General features: G+C 36.7%; 2 protein-coding genes across 2 annotated transcripts; both read left to right on the plus strand.

Moving 5' to 3' along the window:
- The first annotated feature begins 9,715 nt into the window (after positions 1 to 9,715).
- On the plus strand, positions 9,716 to 11,294 carry LOC106346209 (ubiquitin-conjugating enzyme E2 19). The gene is made up of 6 exons (XM_013785477.2): positions 9,716 to 9,947; positions 10,327 to 10,354; positions 10,438 to 10,665; positions 10,749 to 10,812; positions 10,902 to 10,961; positions 11,048 to 11,294. Exons 1-6 carry the CDS (start codon positions 9,829 to 9,831, stop codon positions 11,092 to 11,094), a joined length of 546 nt encoding a protein of 181 aa, XP_013640931.2. The 5' UTR covers positions 9,716 to 9,828; the 3' UTR covers positions 11,095 to 11,294.
- A 113-nt stretch (positions 11,295 to 11,407) lies between these two features.
- On the plus strand, positions 11,408 to 15,169 carry LOC106346200 (T-complex protein 1 subunit alpha). Its single transcript, XM_048744502.1, has 17 exons — positions 11,408 to 11,634; positions 11,766 to 11,830; positions 11,906 to 11,995; positions 12,088 to 12,174; positions 12,258 to 12,317; positions 12,412 to 12,462; positions 12,637 to 12,732; positions 12,951 to 13,016; positions 13,101 to 13,318; positions 13,503 to 13,599; positions 13,676 to 13,762; positions 13,851 to 13,985; positions 14,107 to 14,211; positions 14,305 to 14,433; positions 14,509 to 14,612; positions 14,706 to 14,796; positions 14,885 to 15,169. Exons 1-17 carry the CDS (start codon positions 11,562 to 11,564, stop codon positions 14,966 to 14,968), a joined length of 1,638 nt encoding a protein of 545 aa, XP_048600459.1. The 5' UTR covers positions 11,408 to 11,561; the 3' UTR covers positions 14,969 to 15,169.
- The last annotated feature ends 329 nt before the right edge of the window (positions 15,170 to 15,498 follow it).

A 15,498-nucleotide genomic window follows, 5' to 3' on the forward strand; every position in this document is an offset into this window, starting at 1 on the left:
AGAACTGAAACCTAATCCGATCCGAACCGAAGTATTTATATACTTATATATATTAATTATTTTTAGATTTAATATATATATATAAACATCCAGAATATATACGATACTCTTAAGTTCGTTTAAATACTTGAAAATATATACAAATAATCAAACATAAATATCTAAAATAGTTAAAATATACTCAAAACTCCAAAAATACTTAAATAATTATTAATTCTCTATCCAAATATTTAAACCAAACCAATTTAAATTGGTTATCCAAATCCGAACCAAATCCGAACCGAATCCTCAAAGATCTGAACCGAATACGAAATCCGAAACATACCCGAAAACGAATCCGAACGCCCACCCCTAACCACTATCATATATCTTTTATGTGTCATCATAGGTTACAAAAATATGTGTTACCATATATTTAATCGTATTTTATTCGTACCATCAAATAAGTTTTCTTATAATGAATAATATTTTATACGTACAATCATATAAATAATCACATATATTATATTTTTAAATTTCAATGTGAAATATTAAAACCATAATTTAAGTTTTTGTTTGAAATTGGGCTTTGTATTGTATTTTTCTTATATATATTGAAAACATTTTTATAATGGTTATTGAAAAATATGTTAGTAAAAATCAAATTTTGAATATATGTATATTTTTGAATTTTTGATATAAATCAATTTTAAATTATTATTTTGATTTGATTATGTATATTAAGTAACATAAATTCATTACTTTTTAAATATAATGTGATGGACTTTCAATTTTTTTTAATAGCATAAGCTCATTACCTTTTTTTCTAACTTACTGCTATCCATGTTTTCAAACATCATTATTTTTTTTTAACTGCTATATATGTTGTCAAACAAAAGCTTAAAGTACATCTATTTTAATAAGATAGATGTTGTGGTGTTGTGGGTACCAATATAATATATTTGAATAATTAAATTATATAATAGATACTAAGTCGTAGGCCTGGGACGGATCGGGTATCCGAGCATTTTTAAGGTATCCGGATCCGGATCTATATCCGGCGGATCCATAATTTTATTATTATTATCTGGATCATGGGTTCTCGGATATCCGGGTGTCGAATATCTTTCTAAAAAATGTAATATCCGGCGGATATCGGGATCCGGATTTGGATCCTTTAATATCCGGCGGATATCGGGATCCGGATTTGGATCCTTAAAATAAATAAAAATAATAATATTAATATATATAAAAATATGAAAAATAATTTAAAATTAAAAAAATATATAATTTTTTTAATTATTTCTATGTATAATATTAAAAATTTTACATAAAATTTACATATACTATTATAAAAATGAATATATATATTAAATAAAGTTAGTTTTTATATATAGATATTACTATTTCTGAAATAGTTATTAATAAAACTTACGGATTCGGATATCCAGACTTAAAAATCAAGATATCCGGATCCGGATCCGGATTTGACAGATCCAACATTTTACTATCCGGATCCGGATTCGGCCCCTCCGGATATCCGAATTTTGGGATCGGATCCGGGTCGAATCTCGGATTGAATCCGGATCTCGGATAAAATTTTCGGGCCTGCTAAGTCAGGTCAGGTTTGACCGGTTTTTAGGTACACAATACATTATTAGTTTCTTAATAAAGTGTAGGCAAAGTAACAAACATTACACATGAGTTACAAGTTCTTCCAATCTTTAGATGGAAACTTACAATTAATTTGTATAAATATCAAATATATTGCTTATTTACTTTCTGCCCAAGGCTATATGATTTGTTTTATATATAGGTTCCATCCTATAATTTAGGGATGTCGCTATCTTTTTGCCAAATATGCAAGTTTCTTGGAGCTTAATATTATTCATTTGTAGAAACCATATCAAACAATATATTTAATATTTCTTGCTAATATATTAGTTTTGCAATATTATTTTCCAGACATTAATCATGTAACGTAAAGATTTTTGTAAAGTTGAATTTTAAAATTGATTATAATGTATGCCTCTTTGTGCTTAAATACCCTACATAAACTTATTATATGTACCCAGTGCATGAATATTATATATACTCTATGCAGCAAGAGGGTTACACAAAACATTTCTTATCGCTCTAACTGCCAATTATTGCAAAGATTTGATTTCATTAGTGTTTGATATATATACCGACCAATCAAATATACTGTTTAGAAAATATATACTTAACACTATATATACTTTTAATAAAATTTTATCTATCCTAGTATTCAGAGTATATGATTCCTCAAGATCATTATTTGTCTGTAATCCTCTCTAATGCTTTACTTGAAAGTCAAGTCCTTGAGATATCAGCTTCTTAGATTATTAACCAAACGTAAAAACTATTATAAATCATTAAGTAGTTCAGCTGTACCCAATTTATAAACCAAAACAAGCTCATCTGCATATTTTAAACAGGCTAAGTTTATATTTCCATGCATGAAGTCAGAAATACTCAAGTACAAATCAAACTAAACCAATAACCAGGAAACATAAGAAAAATAATAGTAATGAGGGAGCTTCTATATTACTATTATAACTAGTTTAAGATCCGCGCCATCCGCATGATAAAAAATTTATCTACAAATTATTTCTACGTATTATTATTTGCTTAACTTTTTACATATTATAAAACAAATTAATAAATATATATTGAATAATTGAAAAACTACTAATGCTACATATATATATTTAAATTTACACAAATACATAAGTTAAAGAAATCACTTTGTTTATTTACAATTATTTTGTGGTAAACAAATTTAAACAATTATTTTCTCTATTTTGTATTGTATATAACTAAATTTAAATAATATTAACATAGATATATAGTATATTTTTAATATGACTATCTATTAAATGAAACTTCATAATCATATGATTTTATGTTTATTTGTATTTAACAAAACTTTTAAACCATTAATAACAAAACTTTTAGTGTAAGACTTTTAATATTTTTTATAATTTATAATCTTTCTTGAAAACTAACATATTAATTTCTTAATACTTATTCAATGAAAATTTTTAAATTAAATTGTTTATGTATTTTTATATGTTATATAGTTAATATATATTAATCTGAATATCTATTAAATGTTATTTTTACTCATATGGTTTTATGATCGTTTGTATCTCATTATAATAAAAAACTAAAACGATTGATCACAAAATTTTCAATATGAGACTTTTAATAGTTTTCATAATTTATAGTCATTTTTAAAAGTTTAAAATAAAACATATACGAAAAAATCTGAATTTTTATTAAATGGTTAATATGATTGTTTAAATTATTTTAATAATATAACATTAAACAAAAATAATGGAGGATATGTAAATTGTTATCAAATATTTATTATTAAAACACTTTTGGTAAATCCGTAGCTTTTATTTAAGAAAAAAAAACAAATTGTGATTGTTAATTAATTTTATTGTTAGTTTAATGAAAACTATATAATATATGTTTAGTAAACCAACATATTTCTCTAGCAACTTTTAAAAACCAGGTTAGGTTTCTGATTAGTGATGACACGTGTCATAGCTAAAATGTTATGATGTTTTTCTTTTAATATATAATAATAATAAGAATAATAATAGATGTTTGCGAGTACATAACATATGCAGATTTGAAGTTAGGGGTACACATATTATCTTCTCTCTAATTGCACAAGATTTCTAGTCTTCTCTCTTTGTACAAACCTCTTTGATCTCTAAGATCTTGAACCAGGTTAGGTTTCTGACTATACGAACTCCCAAAAGCCATGAGAAAAAACGGAAAAAAAGATTTCAGAATCTGTAAAAGAAAAACTGATTGGCACATGAGTCACAAACCATTCTACACTCCAGAGAACATAAAACAAAAAATCATTGTTTTTCCTTCATCAACGGGAATCTTCTGCATAAACCATAAACCTGAAATATTAGAGACAAAAACCCCATAGATGAAACTTTCTTCCTTTCTTATCTGACCTGGAATTCGTAGATCTCACAGGATGAAAATGTTAGAGAAAGGAAACAACAGACACTTTTTTCTGTGCTAAATAGACAGATTCAAGATTTGACTCACATAAGCTATATGTGAGAGGTTGTTTCATTGGGAACACTCGAAAGAGTGGCGCCCAAATGGATGAGAGATGTTATTGTTAAGGAAATATACTATAGATAGAGGACCTCCTTGTAATTACTGTATTCTACATTTACCCTACTTGTAAACATCTGTATAAATATTGTCGTGATCTCTAATAAAGGTATTCATTCAGCCATAATACTTATATGGTATCAGAGCACGCTTTTATACCTAAAATCTAAGCCGCCATCTCTATTTTCCAATTTGTTTTGTGCTTCATCATGTCTACAAGCACCAACTCACAAGCTTCAACTCATGAGACCATCGCTGTCTCTAACACAACGAACCTTCTCCACATCAACATGACTAATGTCATGAAGCTCACCTCATCCAACTATCTCATGTGGAATTGACAGGTTCATGCTCTTCTGGACGGATACGATCTGGCCGGACACATTGATGGATCGACTGCAACTCCACCTCCCCTGATTGACACCGATAATGGATCTGTACCCAATCCCGCCTATGCGTTGTGGAAGCGTCAAGATCGTCTGATCTACAACGCTTTGTTAGGAGCAATCACAACATCTCTACAACCACTTACGTCAACTGCCAATACTGCAGCAGAGATCTGGACAACGCTCAACATGACGTATGCCAAACCGAGCAGAGCTCACATCAAGCAGCTTCGCCAACATCTCAAGAACTGGACCAAGGGCAGTAAGTCCATTAATGAGTATTTTCAGGGCTTCACTACTCGATTCAATCAGTTAGCCTTAATTGGCAAACCTCTTGATCAAGAGGACCAGATCGAACACATACTTGACGGACTACCAAAGGACTACAAGACCGTCGCTGATCAAATTGAAGGGCGTGAAGCTCCTCCTTCCCTTACTGAGATACATGAGAAACTACTTAACCATGAGGCAAAGCTGCAACTTGTCTCCACACTGGTTTCCTCTGTTCCAGTCACTGCCAACTTCAGCAACTACTGTGGTTCTTCAAATAATCACCACAATCGCCAGAACAACACTCGCCGTGGAGGATCTGGACGTGGTTATCAAGGGAACCACCAAACATGGCAGAAGCAACAGCTTGTTTCACCACAACAGCAAGGTACATGACGTGGCTATCAGGGTCGCTTCTCTGTCTATGGGCACAGTGCTCGTCGTTGCTCCCAATTGCAGGCCTACTCTGGACATCAGACTCAAAGCGCGTCGGCTCAGCCTTGGCAGCCTCGTGCAAATGCTGCTCAAGCAACACTCTATAATGCGAACTCTTGGCTGCTCGGTAGTGGAGCCACGCATCATCTCACGTCTGATCTGAATAATCTTGCGCTTCATCAACCCTATCATGGAGGAGAGGAAGTAGCAATCGCTGATGGTACTGGACTGCAGATCACACATACTGGTCCTGCTTCTATTCCTACACTCTCTAAGACACTACAACTGAAAGATATCTTATGTGTTCCGAGTGTCAACAAAAACTTGATTTCTGTTTATCGCCTATGTAATGCTAATCAAGTTTCTGTGGAATTCTTCCCGGCTTCTTTTCAGATGAAGGATCTGAGCACGGGAGTCTGGTTACTTCAAGGCAGAGCGAGGGCTGATTTGTACGAGTGGCCAATGTCCTTACCCAACCCATCAGTTTCCTATGCCTCTTATCCAGACACTAAAACTACTCTTTCTCAGTGGCATCAAAGGCTTGGCTACCCTTCATCATCTATTCTTAAAGCTGTTGTTTCTCAGTTTTTACTACCACGTTCTAATAACTCTTTGAGCTCTTTTCCTTGCAATGATTGTCTCCTCAATAAAACACAAAAGCTTCCTTTTCATCAAAGTACCATTGTTTCATCTCAACCTCTTGAACATCTCTTCACTGATGTTTGGCAATCTCCCATTCTCTCTACTCAAAATTATAAATACTATCTCTTGATTGTTGATCACTTCACGTGTTATACGTGGATGTTCCCACTCTCAGCCAAATCCGAAGTGAAACAAATCTTTATAGCCTTTAAATCCCCTGTAGAGAACTGTTTTCAGACCAAAATAAGAACCCTATTTTCATATAGTGGTAGGGAGTTTCTTGATCTACGTCAATTTCTTTCTTCTTAAGGGATTTCTCATCTCACAACTCCTCCTCATACCCCTGAACACAATGGTTTAGCTGAAAGGAAACATCGCCATATAGTTGAAACTGGGTTGTCGCTTCTTTCGTCGGAAAACATTCCTCTTCCATACTGGCCACTAGTTTTTGCCACAGTTGTCTTTCTTATTAACCGTATGCCGACCCCAATCCTTTCCCATACATCGCCATACCAAAAGCTATTCCAAACCCCACCTAACTACCATAAAATCAGAACTTTCGGGTGTCTTTGTTTTCCTTGGTTAAGACCCTACTCTCCCAACAAGCTTGAAAATAGGTCTGTCCCATGTCTCTTTGTTGGCTATTCTCTCACTCAAAGTGCCTATATGTGCTTAGAACCTATCTCTGGTTGAATCTATACATCTCGTCATGTTCGATTCAACGAGAAAGAATATCCTTTTCAAAGGCTTATGAACTCTTCTTCATCTTCACCCCCAGAACCATCACCATCACCATCATCAAACCTTCCCTATACCGTTATACCCGTGTCCTCTCCACCACTCGTACATTCGCCAACGCCTGCAATAAACGACCAGACCACCGTCTTGGAACTGACACCGACCCCGGTTACGCAACTCAGGCTCCACCTCCAGTGCCTCAGACAGAACACATGCTCCTAGTTCTGTTACACCGGTTCCATCCTCTGTTCAGCCGATCACAAAATCTTCTACTGTTGTCGCTGGAACATTGCCACAACCTGATCCTCCCAAGCATTCGATGACAACGAGATCCAGAAATAATATCAGCAAACTTGTGACACGATACAACCTCACACGGAGCTTGCAAACTGATCAACACTGGATACCATCGACTTGGCAACAGGCGATGCAACATGCACATTGGCGCGAAGCTATGAGTTCAGAATTCAACTCCACCAACAACAATCATACGTGGGATCTCGTGTCTTACTCAAAACGTATGAATGTCGTCGGTTGTCGTTGGGTCTTTACTATTAAGTATAACCCTGATGGAAACATTACCAAGTACAAGGCTCGTATTGTTGCAAAAGGATTTCATCAACAGGAAGGCATCGATTACACACGGACACTTTCAGTCCTGTAATTAAATCAACAACCATCAGAATTGTTCTTGGCCTAGCGGTTAACAAAGACTGGCCAGTGAGGCAAATTGATGTTAACATTGCTTTCCTTCAAGGTCATCTCAAAGAAGAGGTTTTCATGTCACAGCCACCAGGTTTTACAGATTCTGATCGTCCTACTCATGTCTGCAAATTTCGAAAGGCGATCTATGGTCTCAAACAAGCTCCCCGGGCTTGGTATTCTGAACTGCGATCCTATCTCCTTTCAGCTGGCTTCAGTAACTCTTTGTCTGATACTTCGCTTTTCATCTACAAATCAGGACGAGATCTAGTCTACGTGTTGGTTTATGTTGACGATATTATGGTTACTGGCAGCAATAATACTCTCATAAAGCGAGTCATTGATAATCTGGCTAACCGTTTCTCCATCAAGGACATGGGAAATCTGAGTTACTTTCTTGGTATTGAGACGATACGAACTCCAGCAGGCATGCACTTGATGCAAAGAAAGTATGTTACAGATCTTCTCACCAAAGCAAACATGCTTCATACGAAACCAGTGGCTACTCCTCTTCCTACTTCACTGAAACTACTGCTCAACTCTGGCGAACCACTTGCAGACCCAGGAGAATATCGATGGCTTGTTGGGAGTCCCCAGTATTTGGCTCTAACTCGGCCTGATATTTCTTATGTTGTTAACAGGTTATCCCAGTTTATGCATAGACCTACATCTGAGCATTGGCAAGCCGTCAAGAGGGTTTTGCGCTACCTCTCTGGAACCTTATCTCACGGTATCTTCTTGCGCAAACAACATACCTCTTCACTTCATGCATATTCTGATGCTGACTGGGCCGGCGACTCGGATGACTATGTCTCCACCAATGCCTATATAATATATCTTGGTTCTCAGTCGATTTCATGGACATCAAAGAAGCAAAAAGGAGTTGCGCGTTCGTCCACGGAAGCTGAATATCGCTCTGTAGCAAACACTGCTTCGGAACTGAGATGGGTATGTTCCTTACTGACAGAGATGGGAGTTACAATTCCGACTATGCCGATTATATACTGTGATAACATTGGGGCTACGTATCTTTGTGCTAATCATGTGTTTCACACAAGAATGAAACATATCGCCATTGATTATCACTTTGTCAGGGGGCAGATACAATCAGGAGCTCTTCGTGTTTCACACGTTTCGACTAAGGATCAGTTAGCAGATGGCTTGACCAAACCACTGTCAAGAACAATGTTTCAAGCATCAAGGTCCAAGATTGGTGTCACTCAAGTACCACCATCTTGAGGGGACGTGTTAAAGAAATATACTATAGATAGAGGACCTCCTTGTAATTATTGTATTCTACATTTACCCTACTTGTACACATTTGTATAAATACTGTCGTGATCTCTAATAAAGGTATTCATTCAGCCATAATACTTATAGTTATAAAGTTTAGCACATGTACGTGCAGTCATGTCTTCTTTGAAAGAATCATCAAGTCATTAAGCTCTAGTGATCGGAATCTACATCTCCGTCCCGTCATCTCTGATGGCTGCTTAACTTGACAGTAGGTCAAAATGTTAGGAAGTTATCATGTATCTCAGTATCTGTATAAATGTGTGTCAATCTTAAGCTTTGACATTAGGCATAAATATCTTATTGTGTGCCCTTTTAAATGTATCAAAATCTTGACATTACCTTTGATCTCGACACTTTCTCTCCTCTTGTTGCTCCATTAGTCTTTGATCTATTATGCACTCTGTCATTTCTCTGATTCAACATTTGAATATCCAGTATATATATAGGCATCATCAAGGATTATCAATTAAAAAGGTTCACATCACAATTCTTTTTTAACAAGTAACCACATAATACAAATCACTTTTTAATGATACAAATAACTTCTTAATGATACTGTAACGTGCCGAATCTCCCGGCTGCGGGCTCTACACCCGCTCACTCAGTCTATGCGTCTCATCATCCCTCTGACAGTGAGAGCATTATTTTTTTTTGGAAGTTCGAAATTACTTATTTACTGATCATGTATTCACTACGTGACATTCCCCGTATTTTAGGCAAATCAATAAGTTACCTACCTTACACTATTACATTTTAAACATGTTTAACTTTAAAATTGTTACTTATTGTGCGCCCGAACCTTTGGTAACATAAATAATTAAATGAATTCTTTTAAACATTTAAACATACACTACCATATACCAAGAACCAAAACCGGGACGTTACGTATACATTGAAAAAGAAAAAAAAAAGGTTTCTTCTTTCATGTCTTTTGTAAACAAATGTGATCATTGGAGAAAAGTAAGCCGTTGCATAAGAAGGTTAAAATTCATTTCAAATGCAAAGAACCGCTTTCTTCTAAACGACGTCGTTTGAGTTTTTTCCACATTGGGTTCGCAGCGACGTCGTTTCATCTGTGGCACACGTTTTATAACCCAGACCACGTCTCTTTCCGGAAGAAGCACGCTCCTTGTCTCTTTTCTCCTTTGATCAATTCTCCTCGATCGAAAGCATTTAAACTTCATAAATCTCCGATTCTCGAGGGATGGCGGCCGTAAATGGATACCAAGGAAATACTCCGGCGGAGACAACGCCGGCAGCCACCGGATCGAAACAACCTGCTCCTCCGGCTAAAACCGTCGATAGCCAATCCGTTCTCAAAAGGTTCTTTCTCTTTTACCCTTTTCTCCGACCTGGGAATAACAAAAGGAAGTTCTTTTAGTCTTCTTTAGCCTCCTCGATTTGAATATCATGGCTTCGGTTTGATTTTTCTATAGCTAGATTAGATTAGCATTTGGATCCACTTCCATATGCTTCTAGATTGTGTTTAAAGAGACGATGGACCCAGAAACTGATTGTGGATTCCCTTGTGAATCTTATTGTTTTCTCTCTCTCTGTGTCTAGTCTACCAACTGTTTGTTAGAATTCCTCTGAGACAAACGATGCATTGAACTGTTGCTCAAAGGCCGAAGCTTCGTTTCATGTTTTTCTTCTTCTTTTCTTTGTTCATGATTATTTCCATTGTTCCCTCTTTAATACGCAGGCTGCAATCTGAACTTATGGGCTTAATGGTACGCTATCTCTCGTTCCCTTGAGGTTTAAAACTGAGCCTATTGATGATACAATGGATCTTTTGGTTTGATGTTTACATCAGATGGGAGGTGATCCGGGGATATCTGCTTTCCCAGAGGAAGACAACATATTCTGCTGGAAAGGAACAATCACAGGGAGCAATGATACTGTTTTTGAAGGAATAGAGTACAGGCTCTCACTGGCTTTCTCCAACGATTATCCTTTCAAACCTCCCAAAGTTAAGTTCGAGACTTGCTGCTTCCATCCCAATGTGGATCTCTATGGCAATATTTGCTTGGACATTCTTCAGGTACATACAAGACAATCCCATGGAGTTTCAATGCTACAATTTGTCAGAGAAGCAGTAGTATCTGTTTTCACATTCTTTTGTAGGATAAATGGTCATCGGCTTACGATGTGAGGACGACATTACTCTCGATTCAAAGCCTTCTCGGAGGTAACACCTCCTATGAGTTTTCTTGTGTATATTTGAATATCCAATATCTGATATTCTGTGGGTCTTGTTTATTGGTTTTGGTTGATCAGAACCGAATATCAGCTCACCATTGAACAATCAAGCAGCTCAGCTTTGGAGCAATCAAGAAGGTAAATTTGCAATAATAGTTATCAGATTACACAATGTTTTTTTCTTGAATTCAGTAAAATAAAGGGTCTGTCTTGCTGCTGTACAGAGTATAGGAAGATGGTTGAGAAGCTCTACAAACCTTTGAACCCATGATTTTCTTCAGAAGAAAGAGACACACTGCATTCAATTGATCATGTTTCTTCTACTTTGTAATCTCAATTCGAGCCAGTATTAGCAATCAAAAACCCTTGTTTACAGTTGCAATCTCGCTCCAATCGAAACCTATATCTTCCATGTAAAGCAGATCATAACTCTTTGTTCAAACGTAGGACATGGGATTGGACTTGTAAAAATATCAAATCTGCAAAGCCCGTTAGCTGTGAAAGAAAATGGGCCTCAGGGTATGACGACTCGCAGCCCAAATCATAAAACGACGCCGGATACCCGCTCGTACATAACCTTGAAAGTACTTAATAAAAACCCGCCGGTGTCTGTCTCATCACCACCGTTCATTTCCCGTCAGTAAGTGTTTGTTTAAGAAGGCGAACAAACTCTCACTGCACCTCTCTCGCAAGCTCAGATCTCTGATTTATAGTTTTCCCCTCGATAAACCTCCGGGTATGTCAATCTCGGCTCAAAATCCGGATATTTCCGGGGAAAGGCAATCCGGCCAAGATGTTCGTACTCAGAACGGTACTCTTCGCTTTCTTTATCTTCATCTTCCCATTTCGGCTCATACTTAATGCTCGATCTCTAGAGTCTTTTTAATTTGACGTTTTTCTTGTAAGCAACTCGTTCGTATTGGCTGACTCTGTGTTTTGCAGTGATGGCTTGTCAAGCTGTTTCAAATATTGTTAAAACCTCTCTTGGTCCCGTCGGACTCGACAAGGTGTGTTACTCTTATTCGATTTGATTTATTGGTTTCTAGGTTTTGTAATAAATCTTGTTTTTTTTTTTCCTTTAGATGTTGGTGGATGATATTGGTGATGTGACCATTACAAATGACGGTGCTACTATTCTCAGGATGTTGGAGGTCGAACACCCTGCTGCTAAGGTGATTATTTGATTACTTATCATCATCAATGTATGTTTTTATGCGTGTTACAGTGAATTATTAGTTACCTTCGTCTTGGTTTCTCTTGACAGGTTCTGGTCGAGTTAGCTGAACTCCAGGATAGAGAAGTTGGTGATGGGACTACATCTGTTGTTATTGTTGCTGCTGAGTTGCTTAAGGTGATTTTGATTGTTTTTATTTTTTAAGAGTTGTGAATATTTTGTCACATGTCTATCTGCTTGATGATTAATGTTATTTGCAGAGGGCTAATGATTTGGTGAGGAACAAAATACATCCCACGTCTATTATCAGTGGATACCGGGTAGGCTAAGACTTTTTATTTTTTTTTTAACGTAGTGACCTGCATTACAGTTAAGTGTTTTCAATGTGTTCATAAACTGTGTTTCTGTTGACAGCTAGCTATGAGAGAGGCTTGCAAATACATTGAAGAGAAGTTGGTTACCAAGGTTAGTCCTGTTTGTGGTGGTCTATATTTTCGTCTTCTCTCTGAATAAATGAAGAAACTTTAATTTATGTTGGTCCTCTCTTTATACGAGTTGTTGTGTCAGAATAATTGGATAATTTCTCTGTAGCTCCTGTCTCTTGCCCCTTCAATTAACTACTTATATTGTGTTGTATAGGTTGAAAAGCTTGGGAAAGTTCCATTGATAAACTGCGCTAAAACCAGCATGTCCTCCAAACTTATATCTGGTGACAGCGACTTCTTTGCCAATTTGGTATTGCTTCTAGATCTCCTTACTTGGCAATTACATGGAACTAAAGTGCTTGCTTTTGTTAAATAAACCATGAATGCTATAAATTTTTGTTATTACTGTAATTCCTATATCTACTTAACCCCTTTTCTAGCTTTTCATAATAAGGTCTGGGATCCCATTGATATTGCAATAATACTCTGACCATTCATATGTCTGACCTCTAATAATCACATTTTAAGGTTGTGGATGCCGTTCTGTCAGTAAAAATGACAAATCAGCGGGGGGAGATTAAATACCCTATCAAGGTCTGTATATTCTCCTCTGTCGAAGTTGTAAATATAGCATCTGGATGATATATTTACACACTTCTGCTTTTTATTACATTGCAGGGGATTAATATTCTGAAAGCTCATGGACAAAGTGCCAGAGACAGCTACTTGTTGAATGGGTATGCACTCAACACTGGACGTGCTGCCCAGGGGATGCCATTACGAGTGTCTCCAGCGAAGATTGCTTGCCTCGACTTCAATCTCCAGAAGACAAAGATGCAGCTTGGTGTCCAAGTTGTTGTTAACGATCCACGAGAATTGGAAAAAATCCGTCAAAGGTAATTTTCACTGAATCTATTTACATTCAGAGTACTTACCTTTTTGTTCAACAAATGCAATCGGTTTGCTCTCTTGATCCTTACGGGTTTTACGGGATAGAGAAAGCCTAAGCCTATTGGCTCTCTTGTACGCTTGTACTGCTTATGTTCCTTTCTAATTTGTTACTGAATATTTGTGTCACAGAGAAGCTGACATGACAAAAGAGCGGATAGAGAAACTTCTTAAAGCTGGGGCCAATGTTATTCTAACCACGAAGGGAATTGATGACATGGCACTTAAAGTAAGATCGAAGAACAATAAGTTTCTCTCTACTCAGTTTTGAACTTGGATTCTAATTTCGCTTGCTTTTATTTCAGTACTTTGTAGAGGCAGGAGCTATTGCTGTTAGGCGTGTCCGCAAAGAAGACATGCGACATGTTGCTAAGGCAACAGGAGCAACCCTCGTACGTCCTCAGCTATGCTATTTCAATTATTGAAAGCATTATAACCAACTTAAAAAGTTTAACTAATATCCTTGTTCTTTGTTTTCAGGTCACCACTTTTGCTGACATGGAGGGCGAAGAAACATTTGATCCAGCACATCTGGGATCTGCAGAAGAAGTTGTGGAGGAGAGAATCGCAGATGATGATGTTGTATTGATAAAGGGAACCAAAACGAGCAGTGCGGTATGTTATTTACTCTCTGTTTAGATCAATTATATATTTTATTTCAACTTATTCCCAAAAGTTATTTATTGCGTCGGAGTTTAGAGCTTTGTCATGACGTCATAAGCTTTTTGTCTGTTAGGTCTCCTTGATCTTGAGAGGTGCAAATGACTACATGCTTGATGAGATGGAGAGAGCACTACACGATGCTTTATGTATTGTCAAGAGGACCCTCGAGTCCAACACGGTAATATCCTTTTGCTGCCTGTTAGAAACGCTCCCTGTAATGATTTGTCACATTTTCTTGTTTTACGCAACACTCTTTCTTCTTGTCAAACAGGTGGTTGCGGGTGGAGGTGCAGTTGAATCAGCGTTGTCTGTGTATCTGGAACACCTTGCTACAACCTTGGGATCGCGCGAACAATTGGCAATTGCTGAATTTGCAGATGCGCTGTTGATTATACCAAAGGTGCGACCTACAATCCTTTTTCATCAAATACATAGAAACCTGTCTTTTTCTGGTCTTATTATCCCTTTGAAACAGGTGCTTGCAGTAAACGCTGCTAAGGACGCAACCGAGTTGGTAGCTAAACTAAGAGCTTACCACCACACCGCACAAACCAAGGCTGATAAGAAGCACTATTCAAGGTAATAAGCAGTAACTGTTGTTTGTATCTTTACCACTTTGAAAATGTTCTTTTTCTAATTGGCTTTAATACTGGGATAAAAATGCAAATGCAGCATGGGACTTGACCTTGTAAACGGAACCATCCGTAACAATTTGGAAGCTGGAGTGATCGAACCAGCGATGAGCAAAGTTAAAATTATCCAGGTGAATCATTTAACCTTAGTTCCTCACATGAAATAAGATTTTATTAAGATGTCTTGAATTTTAAAGGGGCTTTGTTTTTTTGTGCCAGTTTGCAACAGAGGCAGCCATAACGATTCTGAGAATCGACGACATGATCAAACTGGTGAAAGAAGATGGGCAAGGCGATGAGTAACCAAACATCAAGCATTTCTTTGTATGTCTTGTCTTTAGTGTGTGTTTTGTCTGCATTTTCAACACCCACCAGCTCTTTTAGCTTCTTTTTGAGCTGTAGCAAACTTGAACAGCAGTTTCTGGTTTTGCTTGTAGCGTTTACTGAACAAGAGATCACTTCGTTGTTCTGCCTTCGCCCCTTGAGTCAAGTTTTTATCGTTTCTTTTTTTGGTTAATTTACATAGTCATATGGGCAGAAGAAACCAAGAACTAAAACATCCTACAAAACTTATCCGTAGCTATATAAGTCTGAAACAATTGACTATAACATTGTCAATCTGCAAATCTATTTTATATGGTTCGAAGTTGGAACACTATGGGATGAAGCCACCAACACTGCAGGCCACTGTCGTTTCCCAAAATCATGAAAGATAAGTTCGTTTTTCGCCTGGTACAGATTTGTTTTTTAAGTTACATTATATTTAGACCCTTAATTTGAAAGCAAAGGAGAGGACACAAGAAGGGGTTAAAATGCAAAAAACTATTTTAAAA

Source organism: Brassica napus, chromosome C1, assembly GCF_020379485.1.
Source record: "Brassica napus cultivar Da-Ae chromosome C1, Da-Ae, whole genome shotgun sequence".
NCBI lineage: Eukaryota > Viridiplantae > Streptophyta > Magnoliopsida > Brassicales > Brassicaceae > Brassica > Brassica napus.

Coding starts and splice junctions, on each gene's coding strand:
- LOC106346209 (XM_013785477.2), top strand. CDS start 9,829: ATGGCGGCCGTAAATGGATACCAAGGAAATACTCCGGCGGAGACAACG. Junction 10,355..10,437: donor CTGAACTTATGGGCTTAATG/GTACGCTATCTC, acceptor TGTTTACATCAG/ATGGGAGGTGATCCGGGGAT. Junction 10,666..10,748: donor TTTGCTTGGACATTCTTCAG/GTACATACAAGA, acceptor ATTCTTTTGTAG/GATAAATGGTCATCGGCTTA.
- LOC106346200 (XM_048744502.1), top strand. CDS start 11,562: ATGTCAATCTCGGCTCAAAATCCGGATATTTCCGGGGAAAGGCAATCC. Junction 13,763..13,850: donor AGGCAACAGGAGCAACCCTC/GTACGTCCTCAG, acceptor CTTTGTTTTCAG/GTCACCACTTTTGCTGACAT. Junction 14,434..14,508: donor CGCTGTTGATTATACCAAAG/GTGCGACCTACA, acceptor CCTTTGAAACAG/GTGCTTGCAGTAAACGCTGC.